The sequence below is a fragment of the Sesamum indicum genome, linkage group LG9 (assembly GCF_000512975.1).
Source record: "Sesamum indicum cultivar Zhongzhi No. 13 linkage group LG9, S_indicum_v1.0, whole genome shotgun sequence".
Taxonomy (NCBI): Eukaryota; Viridiplantae; Streptophyta; class Magnoliopsida; order Lamiales; family Pedaliaceae; genus Sesamum; species Sesamum indicum.
The window spans coordinates 4,649,134-4,661,233 of NC_026153.1; the positions used below are offsets into that span (position 1 = coordinate 4,649,134).

Genomic DNA, 12,100 nt, shown 5'->3' on the forward strand with positions numbered 1-12,100 from the left:
TACTATATGGTTGTTCGAATCCACGCAATTTTCTTTCTTTCCACAAATGATAAGACAAGTAAAATAAGTAAAGCTCAACATGAAGCGTTAAGTAAATGACTCCCCCTCCGCTTCCAATTTGAGTAAGGCCATTGAAGTCTTACTCGCCTTGGCTAACCCTCAATCAAGGCATAGAATAAGCGCAATCAAAGAATAAACAACGGTGCATTTCCTCCGTATCCATTCTAGAAAGAGTGCACTGGCCCCCAAGATTTATCCAACGTGGAGAGTCGCTCCTAAATGGCCAACTATAAAATAAAAGAAGTCCTTAGTATCTTGACACACCCAGTCATCAATGTGGTGCCTATGACACTCCGGCGTGAAGAGTTGGAGCGCAGACGCACTGCATGAAGTTGTGGATGTAACGGCAGGAGCATGCCTATAATCTACCTAACCTCAAATCGTCTAGATGCTGGCCATATCCATTCTTCTTCATGAATCACCAATTGAAGCATAGCTCGTTCCTGTAATCCTACTACTAATGGACCCCTTGGGTGCCTATGAATGAGCATACCAAGTGAATATGTACCGTGGGTCCTGCAATAATAGAATCCGACTCCCATCATCTACTTATGTAGATGCGTTCTTTGACAATTAATATTGCTTAAATTTAAATGAAATCAATAGATTATAGGCATATTGTGTGTATATAATAATCATAAAATATGCTTGTGAGTAGATTTTTCAATTTAAGGGTAACTGGAATGATTTTTGCACTGATTCTACAGAAAATAAGTTATTGTTGTTAGTAACGCTAGAAAATTTAAGTTATTACACCTCGTGCATGATCTGATGTGATAGAGGGTAATTATGTATGTATTAAACGATTCAATACTAGTGGGAGTAGGATACGGACGATGAGTTTATACTTAATGTAGAGCAAGAGTAGGAATGACAATTTAATTCGAACCGGTGAAAACCCGCCCCAAATCCACGCTGAATGGACCAAGTTCGGGTCTGAAAAATGAAATCCAAGGTGGGTCTCAGGTCTTAATTCCCTCCCGGATCCAAGACCCTTCCTGAATCCGCCTCGGTATATAATTATTATTATTTTTTTAATTTTATAAATAAATATGTATTTTAATAGAACTTGCCCTAATCTTTATCCTTCCCCATTGGCATTCCCAGCCACCCCCAATCCCTCTTTCTCACCTTCTCATTCTCTCTCTCAAATCGTTTCTTTTCTCTCTCCCCCCATTTTTCTCCTTTGTCTCTCAATCTTTCTCCTTTTCTCTCTCGCCATCTCTCTTTGCTCTCCCGATTTTCTTCTTTGTTTAGTTTTCTTTCTCTTGCTTCGCCTTCGCCATCTCGATTTGTTGGTCTCACGTCTCGCCGTCTCGCTTGCTATCTCTCGTTGCTGCCACTTCCCTAACTTCTCTCACGAATCCGCCCTGATGGGTTTTTTAGTGGGGCGGGGTCTCGAATCCACCCCAACCCGCCTCATACCAGCCCTGCTGCCACCCTTAAGCAAGATTGAGTAATCAATTCAACGTCATGAAATATGAAAGAAGGTTTGAAAGAGAAAAGAGAGGGAATTACATTTTTGGCATCAAAGTACATAAGTCTTGTAAATATGATAGTATATAAAGGGATTCAGTTGCACAATACATACTTTGATTAACTCTTTAACTAAAGGCCATGTAAGGAGTATGTGGCCGTAAAATTGGCATCAAAGTACATAAGTCTTGTAAATATGATAGTATATAAAGGGATTCAGTTGCACAATACATACTTTGATTAACTCTTTAACTAAAGGCCATGTAAGGAGTTAGTGGCCGTAAAAAAATGAGAAAGAATCGCATTTTTTGTACTAACTATAGGATTATTTGCATAGTTAATATCATACTTTTTTAACTTACCAAAAATAATATTATATTTGATCCCACTTATATCCTACCATATTAGATGCCCAAGAGAAGGGTGAAGAGAGTTATTTCATGATCATCGTGGGGTCATTTGCTTGTGTTATGGACAAGAAGAAGATTTCATCTTTGCAAGTTGTGCTTAGAAGCCCTATGCATAGGCTGTGATTATGGAGAAATGAGCATAAAATGTAAATAGAAAAATCGTATTTTTTATCTCATATAGTAAAAAAATTTCCACTTTTAATTTCGTATTTTGCAAATTAATATTTTTTCTCATAAAATTAAAAAATATTGTAAAGTAGTTTCAAAACCTAATGTATTTGGTTGTACGAAATTAATGCATAGAACTACATCCACCCCTTTTTCAATTCTATAGAATAAAAAATATTAATCTCGTAAAGTATTGTTCATTTTAAAAATGCGAAACTAAAAACACTACACTCATGTCCTATAAAATTAAAAATATAATTTTTTCAATATAAATTTAATTAAAATAATTTTATTTATATTTGTCTTTCTATCATAAATAACTATTATTTATTTATATACACTTAGAGTTAACCTATTTTATTACATTCAATTAGTTATTCATTTTATTTTATTTAATATAAAAAATTAAAATATATAGAAACGTGGAGTATATTTGAGCGCCTATTCTATTTTTAATATATGTGAAACGGAAAATAAATTGAAAAGACATATTTAAATATTTAAAATCAATGGAATTTTGTGTTGCTTCATATTGTTCTCTCGACTATCGTCCATCTCTGATTCCTCAACCCTAACTTGTTTTCTTCTCCAATTTCTCGATTCTGTGAAAACAGGATCTTCGTCAGCATAGCATTTCCGCTCTGTGATCGCTGAAACCCTAGAAGAATACCGCCAATTGAAGATGGCCATTGCGAGAACGGGAGTTTTTGTAGACGACTATTTGGAGTGTGAGCTATCATATCCTGTAGTCTACAATAATAAATTAAGGAAAAAGGATTACGCAAAATTGATTGAATTCTGAACTAGAATATTGTTTGTGTATGTAAAGATTCGAGCACGCTGCCGGCGGAGCTTCAAAGGCTTCTCAATACCATCAGAGAACTGGATGAGCGGTCTCAAGGTTGCCCATTTTTCCTATTTTCCAGGTGCTGCTATATTATGTCAAATCTTCTGCAAATTATAACGAACCTTTTACCTCTGTCTGTGTACAAATGTGAAAAAAGCAATGATAAACCAGACAAGGCAGCAAACTAAATACTGTCTGGGTTTGGCATCTCAAGGGGGCGCCTTCTCTAGGAAAAACGAGGAGGAAGAGGTTTTTGATAAGCTTCGCAAGGATATTGAGGCAAACCAGGACAGCGCTCTCAGTCTCTGCACCGAGAAAGTTCTACTGGCCAGACAAGCTTATGATCTTGTAAGTGCCTAGTTAGTAGTACTACTCCAGAAACTTATCCTTGTTTATGGGGTTCATTTGGGGTTATATTTTGTATTGGTTCCTCTTCTTGTGTTGAAATTTTGTTGTTGTTGAATTGACTGGACATAAGAGCGATTCTGTTAATCCATGTGCATAAGTATTATTTAATGATATTTATTTGCAATGTAAGCATGGTTGGAGAAGGTAAATACCATGATGCACTTCTAGGTTGCCAATTAGCTAATTGATGATGTTGTGGTACCTGAATCATGTAGTAGTAGTACACAATTGATTGTATTTCTGCTACCTGATATAGCTTGATGTAAGTTTTAGCTGGAGATATCTGGTAAACCCGGCTGCCATCATGTGAAACTGCTTAACAATCATGTTTACTAGTGTTAGCTCAGAATGTCTCTCCCCTGTCTTCAATTTATGGTGTTTGTTTCTTGCTAATATTGGTCTGATGCCAGAGCTTGAAATATTAATACATATATGCTTTCATTTGCTAATTGTTTGCTTTTCTTAGGGGTCTGTGAGATGGGAGGGGGAGAATAGCTCCTCAGTCTCTTGTATCTTCTTAGACATGACAACATGGTATGCCCATTATTTTAGTTATCCTTCTATTCCACCAGCTGATTGTTTGCTTGTCTGTAACTTTCCTTCAGATCGACAGTCACATAAAACGCCTTGATGAGGATCTTAACAACTTTGTCGAAGATCTCAAACAAGGTGCACTAACTCCTTGGCTTTACATTTAGATTATATTGTTGCTTATGATAACCAGCAAGAGGGTTATAATGGTATTCAAATTCACCAAGCAGATATAATTGCCAGATTTATGTGACAAGTTGTGTACTCTTCTTGAATTTCAAGGTCTTGATTCTTATTTCTATGGACAATGTTAGATTGGTTGTAACCTTTGGTGTTCTTCTTTTTTCTTAATTTTGTAAGATATATGAGCACTCATCTTACATAATACTATCTCTGTCTCAAGTTAACTGCTCCATTCCAATTGTTGCCACTTAAGTTGAGTACTTTTTTCTGTTTCAGATGCAATATTATAAATGAATTAATGAGCAGAAACAGGACAATAGACTTGGGACACCAAGAGTAGCTAAATATGCAACAAAAAGTATGTGAACAATTTAATGGCATCCTTATTTCAATGTATCCTTTCCTTTTATCCACCATGAAGGTCAGCAAGGCAACCGACTGATGATCCACAAACTCTTTGATGCATAGTTTGCTGAGTGTATAGCTTGTAGCCTAACAAAGGCACCATCGTGTGCACAGGGAAATGCCCAATGCTGAATTTTTGTCAAAAATATGGAGTCTTATGTTCTTTGTATAGTATAATTCCTTATTCTGGTTCTTGCAGAGGGAAAGATAGCACCAGATGAGCCAGCTGTGCTTCCACCATTACCTCTAGTTCCTAAAAGTGAAAAACGCAAATTACTTTATGGAACACCTCAATCAAAGAGGATAGATTACAAGGACAGGGATTGGGATCGGGAGCGTGATAGAGATTTTGAGCTCATGCCTCCTCCTGGCAGCATTAAGAAAGACTTTGCTTCTCCCGTTGAGCTTGATCAACCCATTGATCCAAATGAACCCACTTACTGCGTTTGTCATCAGGTCCTTTGTTAATTCTTTCCATAATTTCTGGTTGTCAATTCTCTCGAGTATTTTGTATGAAGCTACTGAATCATTGTATACTAAAGCTATTCTCATCTTACAGGTTTCTTTTGGTGATATGATTGCCTGTGACAATGAAAACGTAAATCCAATTTCCCCTTCCTTCTTTGCCCCACTTCTTGTAGCTTCTTTTTCATTATTTCCCCTTTATGCACCATTTACATTCAAAAAATGAAATAAAGATTTCTTGAATGCTTGGAGCAAGACTGGGGTACTTCTCAGCAACTTTCAAATAGTAGTTGAATCATCTTCTTCCATTGGAACAATGGCAAGGGGTAAGTTATTCATATCGTGTGAAGGGTGAAAACAGCTTCCTGGATATAGGTAGCTCATAGAACTTTGTCTTTGCATTGCCATGCTAGTCATGCACTATTAGCTATATTGATGGTTTTGTCTAGTCAAGTGTTGACTGATAGGGTTAACCCAATACTTATGAGAAGCTTCAATCTCAACATTTGTACTTTACTAAGTTAAGCTTTTTGTTGACAGTGCCAAGGAGGTGAATGGTTTCATTATGCTTGCGTTGGCCTGACTCCTGAGACGAGATTTAAAGGAAAGTGGTATTGCCCGACCTGCAGACAATTACCACACTGATGCTTGTCTGGGTAAGTAAATGGTTGTGTTATGAATATTTTGGCTGATGCTATGGAGGCAAGACAGGAATATAATGTGTTCAAAAGAATTTGTATTCTGCATGCCAACGTAATGCGTGACACGCATGTGAAATTGCTCTAGTGGATGAAGATCGCACGAATTTAGTAGGGTTTTCACTTCTGTAAGAATGGAGGACATTTGTTTACTTTTTTATTTAATAGAAATGATGAATGGCTTATTATGACCAGTAGTATTCATTGAGACACTGATTCTCGGTTCATTAACTTTAGTAAGCTTGACTTTTTGAAGTTTTGCATCAGTGGAGCCCTTCAAATTGTAGTCTGGAGAATTACATATTCTGGATGTACGATGGTTAATTTAAATTAACAGTTAACAATATTATACATGATCTTAATGTTTTTATTTCCATGCCTTCTTTTCATGATTCATCGCAAGAGTTGAGAGACTTTTGAGTTGACTCACTCGATCTACACCATCTATAAACTGGTCGGTCGTACCTCCCACTCCCACTATTATTGAATCCTTTAATAGTTGGAGGGAGATGAGACCATAACTAGTTATGGGAAGGAAGAAGTTGATTTACAAGTTACAATATTGTATGATGGACCGACTCAACCTAAGTTACAATGATAACACCAAAATTAAAAAATTCTCTTTTTTCTTCTTCTTCTTCTTCTTCTTTTTAATATATATAATTGGCCAAGAATGACTTTTTGCGTTTGAGGAATTTTGGATGATTGAGGTAATAAAATTTAATGATGGATATATTGTAGATGTACCCTTCAGCTTTGCAACATTAAAATTTCACTCCTTTCTTTAAAAACTAGTAAAAGTTATTTCTGTAATGATTATTTTCTGATGGAAATTCATTACATAATTTACTTTTTTGGTATAAAATTTGTGAAAAGTAATCAACTTGGGTGTATATATTTTATAGCAGAAAGATTACTAAATTTATAAGAATCAATTTTGTAAATATAAATTATGAGTATCCAATTTACAGAACACGGCTTAATCTTTACTTACTAAACTTTGGGTGGGTTTGGTAACTGGACATTGCAAAGGCAGAGAGAGAGAGAGAGAGAGAGAGAGAGAGAGCTATATGTATGATACTCATTACAATTTAGATTGAATTCTGCAACACAGACGACACAGGATAGGTTATGGTGAATAGCCTCCACAGATGAGAGATATCCACACTACAAGCGCGCTCCATTTTGTGTGATGTGATGTCTTAAGAGACTGAGCTGACCGATGAGATGACCTCCACAATGCTTCTTTTCCGTGCCATCCCACTCTCTTAACTTGACATCCAACAACAAGAATGAAAACATTCTCAACAACTCCAAATAATTTGTTTCACAATCATCAATATAGAAAGAAACATAAGATCACTGATCCTCACCTTGCTTTTGTAAATTTAAGCAGCATATATAACTTCCAGGTGGTAATAATATCATCTAACACTCTTCAGAAGACCTTTTTCTGAGAATTAGGCCTTAACAAGCTCCTCCTTCACCCCGTAAAGTACGGATGCAGCAAAAACACTCTGTACGGATCATTTTAATGATTGCATCAAGTATACCTGCGTTATAACGAATTCTAATCAACAATTTCAACACAGAGAGGAGATACTCAACATTTTTTAAACAAATATGGTAATACCAAGAATGATATATGTTATCAACAAATACTTTACTAATCTGAATATCTTAACGCCAAATTTCCACCAATTTCCTGCTTCGCTTGAAGTCTTGATTGCACACTACCAAACTTTTTAGATGGAGAAAACTTTAACAGGAAAACAATATTTTGCCACCTTTTTGGTTGCTCAATTGGCTGGATTTTGTCTAGGGTTCCACAGACCGTGATTGCTTTAGATTTCACATTCCATCAAGTTGACAATGGAGATGATATTCCATGAAACAGGTTTCAGTTGACTGCCATATCACTACTAGTTCTTGCTACCAAAGCTGATACAGAAGTGTTCACAACTGCGCATGCTGGAAGGACAGACTGGGGGTATAATTACATAATCACTTAGCTATGCCTTTCAAGACACAAGGATAAAAATGGCAAAATTGCAACTTTAGAAACCTCTGAATGCGGCCAAAGCAAGCCAACATCGAAAATGTACCCGGCAGTTCGCAACCCTGAAAGCAAAGTGATAGTGGTTATTGCATAAAATCAGTCATGAGGAGGAAGAAAACATGAAAGCTAGACTTAGATCTGGTAAGAAGGACATGTATGATTCATTGTTTGATTCCTCCGAAAGTAAAATTCTAGGAATTATAAGACAATCAGGTCAAATTAAATAATCGACACTAATAAACAAAGACCTCTTTCTTGGAGTATATTGAGGTAAAATTGCAGGCATTAAAATGAAAAAAAATACCACTTCATGGTCCATTTCCAGTTAGAAAATGGCAATCTCATGGCAGCTGCAAAAGCATCCTATTGGAGTCCAGCAAGGTGAGTGCAGATAGTTACTATCCTCTGTATTGGTTGTTCCAAGTTACCAATAATCTTTACATGAACACAATCCATTCTGAAAATGGTGGAAGCGGTATGCATCACGGACAATAATAGTTCGATCAACAACCTTTGAGACAAACTTAATCCAATTATGGCAATCATTACAAACACGCAGATTCTTCATAACATGCAAGGGAATCATATTAGACAAACTTAGAAGTCCAAAAACAACAGCCAACTTTTCGCTGTGAATATATGCAGTTGGATCCTTCTGCCCCAGCTCTAGATCATTCCATAAGCTACTTCGGTCTTGAACATAACCAAGTGCAGCTAACCTGTTGTTTAGAACCTCCAAGTACTTGTGAATGTCATCTGCAAGAGGATGGAGTCTATCACCAGCATAAAATTCATGGATTGAATTCTTTACTTCAATCCAACTCCGACCAGGCTCTTTCTTCACACCTCTGTCTCTCATGAGTCTTCTTGCTTGATCCCGATTGTCCCATTTACCAGTAACAGCATACATGTTTGACATGAGAACATAAGTAGCGGAATCTGTAGGTTCTAGTTCTAAAAGATGCCTTGCTGCAAATTCACCAATTTCTGTATTCCTGTGAACTGTGCAGGAACTTAAGAGGGTCCTCCAGACCATTGCATCTGGTACAATTGGCATAGACTCCACAAATGCTCTTGCACGGGAAACTTGACCGGCCCTCCCAAGAACATCAACCACACAGGCATAATGTTCTTGTCTCGGTACTAAGGAATGTTGTTCACGCATGGATCTGAAGTAATTCAGCCCCTCCTCCACCAATCCTACATGGCTACATGCTGCCAAGACCCCTACATATGTTATATGATTTGGCTTCATTTGCAACAGTGTCATATCCTCGAACAGTTCTATAGCTTGCCTGCCATATCCATGTTGAGAATATCCTGTAATCATAGCATTCCATGAAACTTCATTTTTCTCAGGCATCTCCGTGAACACCCTCCTGGCACCATTAAGCCGTCCACATTTTGCATACAATGTGATCAATACATTACATACTTCTATCTCACAATCATAACCTGTTTTAATTGTTCTGGCATGAATTTGCTTTCCTAGATTTACATTCGTTAAATTTGCCGCTGCACTAACAGCAGAGCCATATGTGAACATATTAACCTCCTCTCCAGCTTGAATCATTTGAGAAAAGACCTTTAGTGCTTCCTCGCTCTTTCCACTTTGTGCAAATCCTGATATCAATGCATTCCATGAAACATTATCTCTAGCATACATTTTGTCAAATGCTAAGTGTGCCTCCAGAGTACAACCACATCTAGCATATAAACATACAAGTGCATTTCCAATTGAAATATCTGAAGAATAACCAGAGACAATCGACTGACTATGAATTTGACGTCCCTGTTTGAGAGCTTGAATTCCAGCGCATGCACTTATAGCACTTGCCAGCCCTATGTTATCTGATAGAATTCCTCGTTCTTGCATTTCTTCAAAAAGTTTAAGAGCTTCGTCAAACATGTCATGTTGAGCATATCCAGCAATCATAGCTGTCCAGGAAACAATATCGTCTTCATTAAGACGTCTGAATATTTTCAGGGCTGTCTCCAATTCTCCATGTTTGGCATACATGTCTATAAGCACGCTGCAGACATACACATTTGGATGGAACCCAGTTTTTATCACTTGAGTATGAACTTGCTCACCTAGATCAAGTGCTCCAACAGAAGTACATGTTCTAAGAATACTAGGGTATGTGTATTGATTAGGCTGCAGACCCAAAATCTGCATCTGTGAGTAAATATTGAATGACTCTTGGAGATTGCCTATCTGCCCATATGCTACTAGCATCACATTCCATAGCACCACGTTATCTGTTTGAGTTGCGACGAAGAATTTATGGGCTGTTTTAATATCAGAGCATTTTACATAGAGGTCTAGCAGAGAACCCTCTATGATGATATCTGAGCACATGCCTGCCTTGATTGCATATGAATGCAGTTGCATTCCCTTATGAAGAACCCCAATTGATGAACATGTGCCCAAGAGACAAGCAACTGTAACACTATCAGGTTTCAAGGACTCACTGTGCATTTTCTCAAATAACTGGAGAGCTTTCTCGTTTGATCCTTGCATAGCAAAGCCCGAAATCAGAGTGTTGTATGAAACTTTATCCTTACACAGCATTTCACTGAAAATCAGTTCAGCAAATGTTAAATTCCCACATCTAGAATATAGTGCAATGAGAGAGTTGCACACAAAAAGTTCTGATGAAAAACCCCACTTGAAGATCAGAGCGTGAAGTTGCTCCCCAAGTTCATACAAGTTTATCTTGGTACAGGCACTTATAACACTTGAAAAGACATATGGAGTGGGGAATACTCCTAACTTTCGCATCTCACTGTAAAGATGGATAGCCTCTACTTCATGACAGCTTTGGGACAAGCCTGATATCATGGCAACCCAAGTAACACTGTCCCTTGTACACATATTTTTGAAAATTTGGATAGCAGAATCCAGAAATTCATTCTTAAGGTACATATCGATCAAAGGATTACAAACGAGTGGGCTTTTACTGAAACCAAGACGGATGCTTTTAGCATGGATCTGTTGAACAAAGTGAAAAGCAACATTAGCACCACTGCAAGCCCGCAGAATATTAGACACAGCACAAATATCAGCAAGCTGACCAGAAATTCCACCAGATTCATGCAACAAAGTTCTCAAATCTTCTCCTTGAAAGTTCTTGGCATCTGGTGAGCATCTGATTTCCAGGCATTTGTCTCGAAGACTTTCACGGTAAGTTGGAGGAGTTCTGTGAATTTCTTGTTGCCAGTCAAAACACAAAACATTACCCTTCTTTAACTCAGAGTGGATTCCAGCAAAGCTGTGGACATTTTCTTCAGTTGGAGCTTCATCAAGGACACAAGACGCTGCACTGCTGCTAAAAGCAGCAAAAGTGGATGTTGGGACCCGACAAGATTGATGCCACTGTAATAATATCCGCAAAATTACACTTAGAAAGGATTTTGAATCTTAATGTACTGTAAAACGACTGCATAGTCTATACAGTTTCAAGGACAGCTGAAAAAATATTAAAGGAATAAATGAAGACAACCTTGTGAAAGAACTTTGATGAAACATTGAGCCATAATCGGTGTAAGGAGAAGTGAACCAACGACTTACGAATCCTTACGGGAACCATCAAGCAAACAACGTGCATTTTAGCACCATCACCCGCTCCGTGGCTCGGGAGCGGGTCCAAACAGTCGCTAGTTTCTGCTGATTGGGACTTGGGAGGAAGAACTAGGAAAAGAGTCTTGCTCATTAAGCACAAAGGCCATTCTGATTATTCCGAAATTTGGTGTCATGGAGTCGCCTAGAGTGAATCATACACAATCTGTCATAAGAAAATCATATACAGCAGCCTTGATGACTATCCTTTATGCACTTAACACTACTCTCTATCCCATGAATGAGTACAGCACAGTCCTCTGCTACTCTCCAGCATAGACTTCAAAATGTGTAAATGTCCTCCGGAGCTTCGGCGCAGGGCGCAAGGTGGGAGACGCGCCTCCTTTTCAAAGGACAGCACCGCCTTGCAGAAAATATCATCAAATTGTTTGTATATTCTAGCAAGAATGAGTCATGACATTAAACAATTAGAAAAAACTACACCATAATCAACATTTTTTACAAAACAAATCAGGGGAAAAAACCCAGAAATTAAGATGAATAGTAGGTGGGACGAACAGAAGATAAAGGGAAGAGAATAAAGAAAGAGAAGGCAGTAGCAGCGGAAGAAAGACGAGAGGACGGTGATGGTCCGGCGCAGATTCAGGTTTTCTCCAATTCTGGTTTTTCTTCGGTTTGCTGGAGGCCCCAGCCCACACTTTTAGGGCTGGGCGAGTTATTTAATTTTTTATTATTAAAAAAAATAAAATTATATTATTATAATTTTTTTTAATTATATAATAAAAATATGACGAGTCGCGATTTCAA

At 37.7% G+C, this 12,100-nt stretch overlaps 2 protein-coding genes across 6 annotated transcripts; one reads left to right on the forward strand and one right to left on the reverse strand.

Annotated features, from left to right (window-relative positions):
• Positions 2,614-5,845, forward strand: LOC105170630 (PHD finger protein ING2). Of its 2 annotated transcripts, none has more exons than XM_011091474.2 (7): positions 2,614-2,842; positions 2,944-3,040; positions 3,176-3,309; positions 3,975-4,038; positions 4,688-4,944; positions 5,048-5,086; positions 5,494-5,845. In XM_011091474.2, the coding sequence occupies exons 2-7, from the start codon at positions 3,001-3,003 to the stop codon at positions 5,596-5,598; spliced, it is 639 nt and encodes a 212-aa protein (XP_011089776.1). In that variant the 5' UTR covers positions 2,614-2,842; positions 2,944-3,000; the 3' UTR covers positions 5,599-5,845. The 2 variants fall into 2 exon arrangements, with proteins under 2 accessions (XP_011089776.1, XP_011089774.1); XM_011091472.2 differs by having other exon boundaries at positions 2,615-2,842; positions 2,944-3,015; positions 3,119-3,309.
• LOC105170632 (pentatricopeptide repeat-containing protein At4g13650) lies at positions 6,573-11,989 on the reverse strand. 4 transcript variants are annotated; one of them, XM_011091478.2, is made up of 5 exons: positions 11,217-11,989; positions 8,015-11,089; positions 7,717-7,772; positions 7,025-7,204; positions 6,573-6,923 (listed from the first exon to the last, which is right to left on the reverse strand). In XM_011091478.2, the coding sequence occupies exons 1-2, from the start codon at positions 11,424-11,426 to the stop codon at positions 8,135-8,137; spliced, it is 3,165 nt and encodes a 1,054-aa protein (XP_011089780.1). In that variant the 5' UTR covers positions 11,427-11,989; the 3' UTR covers positions 6,573-6,923; positions 7,025-7,204; positions 7,717-7,772; positions 8,015-8,134. The 4 variants fall into 4 exon arrangements, with proteins under 4 accessions (XP_011089780.1, XP_020552385.1, XP_020552386.1 ...); XM_020696726.1 differs by lacking the exon at positions 6,573-6,923 and having other exon boundaries at positions 7,111-7,204; positions 7,439-7,772; positions 11,217-11,730; positions 11,852-11,989; XM_020696727.1 differs by lacking the exon at positions 6,573-6,923 and adding an exon at positions 7,439-7,622 and having other exon boundaries at positions 7,111-7,204.

Bases quoted from the DNA above. Each gene is read 5' to 3' on its own strand.
- LOC105170632 (XM_011091478.2), bottom strand. From the start codon at position 11,426: ATGAGCAAGACTCTTTTCCTAGTTCTTCCTCCCAAGTCCCAATCAGCA. The intron at 11,090-11,216 runs GTTGTCTTCATT...ATATTATTACAG, and splicing joins CATCAAAGTTCTTTCACAAG to TGGCATCAATCTTGTCGGGT.
- LOC105170630 (XM_011091472.2), top strand. From the start codon at position 2,797: ATGGCCATTGCGAGAACGGGAGTTTTTGTAGACGACTATTTGGAGT. The intron at 3,310-3,974 runs GTAAGTGCCTAG...ACTTTCCTTCAG, and splicing joins CCAGACAAGCTTATGATCTT to ATCGACAGTCACATAAAACG. The intron at 5,087-5,493 runs GTAAATCCAATT...TTTTGTTGACAG, and splicing joins TTGCCTGTGACAATGAAAAC to TGCCAAGGAGGTGAATGGTT.